At 17.3% G+C, this 9628-nt stretch overlaps 1 protein-coding gene across 1 annotated transcript, besides 5 other annotated features; it reads left to right on the plus strand.

Annotated features, from left to right (window-relative positions):
- Window positions 1–1096: 1096 nt before the first annotated feature.
- Window positions 1097–1497: a repeat region.
- A 385-nt stretch (window positions 1498–1882) lies between these two features.
- Window positions 1883–2300: a repeat region.
- A 60-nt stretch (window positions 2301–2360) lies between these two features.
- Window positions 2361–3093: a repeat region.
- Window positions 3094–5211: 2118 nt separating this feature from the next.
- On the plus strand, window positions 5212–5559 carry PGAL8A_00189700 (fam-g protein; the record flags this gene model as incomplete). Its single annotated transcript, XM_028670580.1, has 1 exon — window positions 5212–5559. A coding segment is annotated over one exon (348 nt), but the record flags the coding sequence as incomplete, so codon positions are not given.
- A 414-nt stretch (window positions 5560–5973) lies between these two features.
- Window positions 5974–6534: a repeat region.
- An 815-nt stretch (window positions 6535–7349) lies between these two features.
- Window positions 7350–7794: a repeat region.
- Window positions 7795–9628: the final 1834 nt, after the last annotated feature.

Here is a 9628-nt window from a genome sequence, read left to right on the forward strand (position 1 = left end):
ACATTAACTTATTTTTATATCACATATATATTAATAAAACATTGAACTTTTTGATGCAGAAAAAAAATTTCAAGATAAAATTCTTTAGTTACATAAATTGCAACAATCAATTCAAAACACTTCAGAATTATCATTAATAATAAATATATCAATATGTATTCATAGCAGTTACGTATTAGTCAATAAAGACATTATCCTTTTATAGTATATTAGAAAATTATAAGGAGAATATGTTGTATATTCCTTATATTTCATAAAATTTCTAATAAAAAAAAGGAGAATTTTATTTTTATTGTAATTTGTTTTTATTAATTGTTTATACTTGATTTTAATTAAGGAAAAAAGAAAATTTTTTTTTTGGACTATTGAAAGGATTTTTATTTATTTAGATATTAAATTTTTTCAAATTAATTAATTTTAGAACGATTAAAAATTCAATTTAAATTTTAAAGATATACAAAAAATATTTTATTTCTATTAATATTTAATTTTTATGTATTCTTGAAAGACTATTAACATCTCTTAATTAAAATTATTATTTCAAGAGATTTCCCTTCGAATTAGTCGACAATTTTAATGAGGATTTAAGTTCTTAATAAAAATATGGATAAATTTTTATTATAGAAAATAAATATTTATGGAACTATAAACGTTTAGTTATATGTCAATAAAAATTACTAATAAGCTTTTATGAAATAACAAAGACTTGTAGAGAAAATATAAAGTTAGCCATGCACATTCATTAGATAAAAAAAAAAAGAGTTTACTGCTTTTTTTTATTTTATTTATTTTTTTATATGGCGATAAATGTTTTATTGAATTTTTGTAAATTGATCTAATTTTTAAACTAATAAAAAATCATTTTAAACTTTAAAAAGAAAAGGAAAAGGATAAAGGAATTTTTTATCATTATTTAATTTTTATGAATTTATAAAAAGCAATAATATTAATTTTAATTTTGTTAATTTATTTTATAAGAATATTTTACATACGTAGAACAATTTTAAAGAGGATTTAGATTTTTAATAAAAATAAGGATAATTTTTATTAAATTAATAAATTCCTCTAAAAACCATAAATGTTCAGTTATTGATTTATTAATTTATTAATTGTTAGTTCAATGATTTTGACAATGTATTCAACAAACAAACTAATAAAGGGCATGTATAGTTACTTTTACTAGTTTAATGAATTTAAATTTACTTCTACTACTATATATCTGTAAAATGAATTTATGTAATATATTTCATTGAATGTTTAATTATTTTTAAGAGGTATTTATTCACTTTAATATAAATTCTATAATTTTATTAAAATTTTATATTTTCACTAATTAATGATTTTTAATTAAATGCATTTTACTTACGAAGTTAAGAACAATGTTTAGCAATTCATGTCTTTCTTTTAATAGAAATGAGTAATTATTAAAACACAAAATTAATTTACATAAATATAACAAACATGAAAATTTGATTCATTTAAGTATAACTTTTTCTTTTTAAAAGAATCAAAATTAATTCTCAAAAAACACATGGTAAATAAATTTTAAATTTTAACAACATAAAATTATATTGTTGAATAATTTTACACCGTTAAAATTTTATTTAAAAAAGTTGACTTCATTTTTTTTTTTTATCTAATGCTTGAATTAACAATTTTACATTTTACGAGTGGCTATTGATTTTTATTCTAAAAAAGGTTAATAATATCTTTTATTAAACAGTTATAAAAGCTATATGTATAAAACTTAATTAGAGCATATATATTTTTTTAAAACAGTTAAAATTAATAAAACCCATTATGCATTGTCTTTATTAATTTGTATGTTTAATACTTCATTAATGATTTTTTATTCTCATTCAATGACTTTGCTAGTATATTGAACAGATTAATAAAAAGCTCATTTAGTTGGCTTTATTAATTTAATGAATTTAAATTTAATTTTAATGCTACAAACCAATAAGCCGTTTTATGTATAGCCTACTTCACTGAGCATTTATTGTTTTTAAGAGGAATTTATTTACTTTAATAAAAATGTTATTTTTTTATTAAAAATTTAAATCTTCTTAAATTATCAATTATAATTATATATGTTCACTTATAAACAATAATGTTCACCTATTTAAACCAAATGTTCTCAAATTAACATCAATAATTACTAGAATACAAAATAAATAATATGAATTCTATAAAGCACTAAAATTTTATTATTTTTACTATAAATTATTTTATAAAAATTCAAATAAAAATTCACTACAAAGAATCTTTTTAGTCACAATTTTTCTTTTTTTTTTTTCTGTAATAATTAAATTATTTAAAAAATGAATATATTTTTTTTTTATTTAAAAAAATTACCGAAAAAAAATAAGAAAAATTAACTAATTATTTACTTTTTATGTCGTATTTAACAAAAAATTCTAATGACATTTTTGAGAATAAAAAAGGATACTTATATGGAAAATAAATAGTTAGCCATGCAAATGCGAGTTAAAAAAAAAAAAAAAAAAAAATTGATCAATTTTATTTTGTTTGTATTTTTATAAAAAAAAAAAGTGCAAAGACCGTCAGGAAAAAAAAAATTGATAACAAAAAAAAAAAAAATCAACTGGAAAAAGATTTGTTACCAATAAGAATAAAATAAAAAAAAAAAAAAAGATTTTTTTTTTAGGAAGTATGATTTTTAATTTTGTAAGAGATAATTTTATACATATAACAATAAAATTTTCACGTAATTAATATTTGTATAATTAACTTGTCACTAATTGTTTATGTTTGTTAATTCAACAACAATATATTTAAATTTATGAACATAACTCAAAACAGAGAAATAAATAAATTACATTTAATTATAGTCAATATTCAATAAGGATTTAAATTTTTAATGAAAATGAGATTTTTATTAAAGTAAATAAATGCCTATTGAAATTAAAGAATTCTGAACGAAGTAGAACACATAATTAAGAATCATTTATTCAAAGCATATAAAAATATATATAAATACATCAAAATCGTAGAGAAAACTCTACATGATCTTTATTAATTTGTTTGTTCAGTAATCTAGCAAAGTCACCGAACACCCAATTAATAAACCAATAGGATAAGTTGTGTCTATTTTAATTTTATCAGATTGTTCATTTTTATTAATTATATGAAATATTGAATGCATGAGTTTATTACTATTTCTGTTATTTAATATCTTATATAAATCACATTTCATATACTCTCTTAATTTTTCATAAAAAAAAAGAACTTATAAAATATATTCATATTTTTTTCTTATTGTATTTACTTATAGAGCAATTATTTTTTTTTAGTTTATTTACATTTATTGAAAATATTTTTTTTTTAATATAGGTACTTTGTTTAAGTGTTAAAATATACATATATACCTTCATTTTAATATACAAAATTAAAATTTTTTTTTATTATGTTATTTATTTTAATATTATTTAAAATTATTGATAACACTACTATATGCAAGTATTTATGTTATCAAAATTTTATGAGAAACATAAGGAAAAATAAAATAATTAAAATATAAATATATAAAAAGAAAATAAGATAAAAAATAAAATAAATGCATTCCTATAACAATTAGAAGTTATCAATTAAGCATATAAAGGCTAAAAAAAATGACAAATAATTTTTTTTTTATGTTTAATTAGAAAATTATAATAATGTCATCTAAAATGTTATATTGTTATTGGGTTTTATATTTATTTATTTATACATTTTATATGGCAATAAAAAAGTATACTCTTGTATTTCAAAGGAAAAATCCATTGTATTTAATTAAAGATAATATCTTTATAGTAAATATAATTAATAAAATGTTTGTTAACTCAAAATTTATACTTTTGCTAATTAGTTTAATAAAAGAAAATTTATAAAAACATATTTTCATAATATGTTTCATATAATAAATAATATTCTTCATAGTTTTTAGAACAATAAGGAAGATAAATTTGCTAAAAAATAAATAAATTTGTTCGAAACATGCTATTTTCTGTATATATATTGTTAAAAAAATTGTTTTTTTTTTTTTTAAATTGTAACCAATTTATTTAAAGTGCTTTTTATATGATATATTATTTTAATTTATTAAAAATTGATGTATTTTTACTTTTTGTTTTGAATTTGTTTATTTCATAATTTTTTTTTATCATTTTGTGGGAAATAAATGAATGATAAAATTTTTTTCGGAAATCATAATAATAACAAAAAATAAGTATATATACATATACTGTAAAAACATTTATTAATAATAAAAATAAAAAAAAAACAATACGAAAAAAAAAAATAATAGAAAAATCAAAATAGATACAATTAAACCAATGATATACACACAATTAAAAATTAGGTTCATATTAAACAAAAAATTACCACCAATTTAGTAAATTGAATGAAAAATACATGCATAGAAAATTTTTCAATTTTTAATGTTTTTTTTTTTTATTGATGGAGATATAATATCTTTAATATATCTAAATTTATATCTATAAATCATAAATTTCATATATAAGATAATTTAAAGTTTAAGTTGCTTCACAGAAAAAAAACTAATATTTATGCAAAAAAGAAATAAAAAAAAAAATCATTAATGTTAAGTAAATAACATTTATAATTTTAATTTGTATTAAATTAGCAATATATAATTTTTTATCTATTTTAAGAGAGATTATAATTTTAATGAAATAATTTTAAAATAATTTTACGTATTTTAACATTTTAACTTATAAATAAACGTCCTTCTTTAAATTATTTTTCGAAAAATTAACACTATTAATCTTACATAAAGTAAATGTAATATTATATATAATTATGAATAATTATGAATTATATTTTATATAAACAAATAATTTTCTACCTTAAAAATTAATTTACAAAGATTATAGTATCATATAAAGTAATATTACAATTCTCTAACATAGAATTTTTGAAGATAAAAACGGTTTTATATCTGGTTTAATAACTCCAACTTTATTATTATACTATAAAAATAAAAAAATTAAAACATTTACTTTATGTTTAAAGATTTTTACATTTCTTATTTTATCTTGGATATTTCATTGCTTTTACAACGTACGATAATGTTCATATAAAAAAAATATATATAGATATATTTTGTTTCTAATAATTTTGTAAAATTTTATATAATTTATTATTTGGTAGTAAAAAAAAATTTTAAACAATTTTTATTTTATCTTATAGCATGATCACAGTAGGTATTTTATGAATAAATATACACTACAAATAAAAAACAAGCTCAAAGATAAAAGAGTATTAGCGGAGGGTGATATATCGGAAAAAAAACAAACAATTATAAAAGAACATAAAGAATATTATCCATTTGGTGAAAAAGATAACCAGGTTGAAAAGCTGGTTTATTTCATAAACATATATAGCATGTTGTATAATGCTTTTCTTCTATTAATATATGAATTGTTTTCTAAGAAAACAAATAAAATGAGTAATAAATGTAAAGAACAAATATCAAATGTATGTAGGAATAATAATTCAGAACCATATTATATGACAGAATTTTCACTGATTTACTAATATCATTTTATTAATCTTTATTTATATTATAATAAATTATTACGTCAATATAAAGAAGAATGGGAAAAATATAAAATAACAAAAAGTGATAAAAAATGAAAAATTAGAAATTTGATTAAAAATAGACTTTATTAATCCTTATGAAATTAAAAATTAATATATGAAAATAGAATACTGAATTAACCATGCACTAGTGCTAATTGAAAAAAAAAAGTTAATATTTTGCTTTACATTTTATTATAAAAATATATTTTATTTTCTTAATAAAAAAGAAATAAAATTATTAAAAGAGAATAAATTTTTAGAAAGAAATATATTTATGAGAAAATATTATATTTTTGAGAATGAAATTTTGGTTGCTAGTGATATTAATATAATTTAAGTTTATTTTTGCTCTTTTAAAAGAAATTCAACTTGAATAACTGTTTTATTAACTGGGTGTTCAGTGACTTTGCTAAAGTACTGAACAAACAAATTAATAAAGAGCATGTAGAGTTGCCTCTACAATTTTTGATGAATTTATACATATTTTTAAATGCTTTGAACGAGTGATCCTTAATTATGTGCTCTACTTCATTCAGCATTCTTTAATTTCAATGGACACTTATTTACTTTAATAAAAATCTTTGTTTTTATTAAAAATTTATATTCTTATTGAATATTAATCATTAATAAAATGTATATTACTTATTTCTTTGTTAAGATTTGTGTTCAGCAATTTAAATATATTGCTGTTTAATTAACAAATATAAACAATTAGTAAAAATGCAAATTAATTATATGAATATTAATTACATGAAAATTTTGTTATTATATGTATAGAATTTTCTCTTACAAATTAAAAATACAAATACTATGTAAATTAAATTCTTTTGTATATAAATATCTTTTGTATGTTTAATATCTCATTCTTATTGGTAACAAATCTTTTTCCATTTTATTTTTTTAACCAATTTTTCTCGTTATTTTTTTTCTTAAAAAGAAAAAAATTATATTTTTTTTTTACATCTTTTAATTTATCAAGAGAGAAACAAAAAAAATTGATCATATTTTTTTTTTTTTTTTTTTTTTTTATTTGCATGTGCGTCATCAACCGCGTATTCTTCATATATGTAGTCCTTTTATTTTAAAAAAAGGTTAATAAAGCCTTTATTAACCAGATATTATACAAAAGGATTAACAAGGAGCATATAGAGTTTCCTATACCATTTAAATGAATTTGAATTTGTTTTTAATACTATAAACCATTGAAATGTATATGGTCTTCTTTATTGAGCATTTATTGTTTTTAAGAGGCATTTAATCATTTTAATAAAAATCCCTATTTTTATTAAAAATTTAAATCTTTATTTATTATAGTTTTAAATTACGTGTATTTTATCTATAATGTTATATTTAATGTTTAGCAATTCAAATTCATTTCTCTCAAATTAATAAACATAAATAATTAAAAAAATAAATTGTACAAATAATACAAAACACTAAAATTTTATTATATAAATTTAAATAAAATATACTATAAGAAACTTCGTGACAACAATTCTTTCTTTTATATTTGGATAATAAAACGTATTATTGGACTTTTTGAGAATAAAAAATAGTTTCTGTATGGAAAATAACTAGTCATGCAAGAGATTGATAAAAAAAAAAATTATTAATTTTTTTTTATTTTCTTTTTGGTAAATTTGGAATGCATAAAAAAATATATTTTTTTTTTTCAAATGATTTAATGATTGAAAAATTGAAAAGAAGAGTTGTTGACTAAAATGTTTCTTGAAGTATACTATACTTTAAGTTCATGTAAGAAAATTTTATAACAATGATAATAAAATTTTCGTGTTAGTAATATTCCGTAGTATATTTTATATTCTGTTATTTATTTTTTTTAATTTTGGAAAAATGGATTTGAACTGTTAAACCTTACTCATAACATTATAAATAAAATATATATAGTTAATATCGATAATCAATGAGGTTTCAAATTTTTATTAAAAATTTAGTATTTATATTAAAGTAAATAATTTCCTCTTAAAAACAATAAATGTTAATTTAGGAAGACTATATATATAAAGCAGTTTACTGGTTTATAACATAAAAACATAACATACATTAAATTAGCAGAGAAAATTCTATCTTCTCTTTATTAATATATTTGTTCGATACTCTAACAAAGTTATTGAATAAGAAATAAATAAATTAATATTTCAACTGAAAAATTAATCATTTCAAAAAAAAAGTAAATATATTTTTTTTTTTGTATTTAAAAATAATAAAAAGAAAACAAAGTAATTATCAATTATTTTTTTATATTTTATTATTTTTTTTTTTTTTTTTTTTGCATCTAGAATTTGCATGTATAACTATATATTTTCCATACAACTATTAGCGTTTATTCTCAAAAATGTTAATAATACATTTTATTAGCTAACAAACAATTATTAAGTAAAAAAAAAGAAAATAATTAGTTAATGTTTTTTTTATTTTTGTAAATTAAATAAACAAAAAAATAAATTTATACTTTTTTTAAAAGAAATTTATTAGTCGAAAAATAGAAGAAAAAGTTATTGAATAAAAAAGCTTATTGTGGTATATTTTTGTTTAAATTTATATAAGAAAATTTTATATAAACTATAATAAAATTTTTGTGCTTTGTAGTACTTACATAATTTAATTTGAATTTTATCAATTTTTTATGCTAGTTAATTTGAGATCAATAAATTTGAATTGTTAAATGTAAATCATAATATATGTAAAATAAATGTAATTAATAGTTTATTAATTTCCTATTCATTACTTTGCTGGAGTATTGAAAAATAGGATTAACAACGAGCATGTAGAATTTCTTTTACCATTTAAATGAATTTAAATTTGTTTTTAATACTATAAGCAACTGATATGCATATGATCTCCTTCATTGAACATTTACTCCTTTTAAGAGGCATTTAATTATTTTAATAAAAATCCCTATTCTTATTAAAAATTTAAATCTTTATTAATTATAGTTTTAAATCACATATATTTTACTTATAATGTTATGATTAATGTTTAACAATTCAAATTCACTTCTTGCGAATTAGCAAATATAAATAACAAAACACAAAATAAGTTATACAATATTACCAATGTGAAAATTTTATTATTGTTAATATATAATTTTCTCTTTAAAATTCAAAGATAAAAATTTGCTACGAAAAAAATTTTTTATCAAGTTTTCTTCTATTTTTTAATAACTTGAATATTTTTTTCACACTATACAATTCATTTTATCTTCATTTATCTAGTACATTCATGTCTTTTTATTTTCCATGCAGCTTTTAATTGTTTTCTCAAAAAGACTAATAATTCCTTTTATTAACAAATCATTAACTCTAATAATTCTCAATAAAGACTTTTTTTTTTCCTTTTTATGTCCTTTTTTTGTCACGTAGCTAAGCTGGTAATTATTCTGCATCCAACTTTTTTTCTTCTATTTTATCCTCTACGTTTTCTACCTGATTTATTTATTTTCTATAATTTACATTTTTAATTTATTAAATTATCATTCAATGAATTTGCTAGAGTAATGAAAAACAAATTATTAAAGAGATTATGGAGTTTTCTCTAGTAATTAAATGGATTTTAAATATAATTTTAGTGATATAACAAGTAAACTTCAATAATGCGCTTCATTGTGAATTTACTTGGATAAAAATTATGTAATTTTATTAAAAATATATATTACCATTAATTATTAATTTTTAGGTAAATAATAATTATTGCTTTTTATAAGTAATTTTCAGTAATTTAAGTTAATTACTTTTAAAAATAATAAAAATACTCAAATAATAAAAAAAAAACATTAATTATATTAATATCACTTAACGAAAATTTTATCCTTAAAAATTAAATAATATTCTCATGAAATGTTTTCTTTCTAAAAAATTTTTCTCTTTTAATTTTTTTTTTTTTTTTAAATAAAATACATCTCTATAAAAGGAATTTAGATAAAATATTAATTTTTCTTTATTTTAACTAGATCTTGCGTACGAATAATCCTATATATCCAATTAAACCATCAATTTTAATTCTC

This window comes from Plasmodium gallinaceum, assembly GCF_900005855.1.
Source record: "Plasmodium gallinaceum strain 8A genome assembly, contig: PGAL8A_v1_71, whole genome shotgun sequence".
NCBI lineage: Eukaryota > Apicomplexa > Aconoidasida > Haemosporida > Plasmodiidae > Plasmodium > Plasmodium gallinaceum.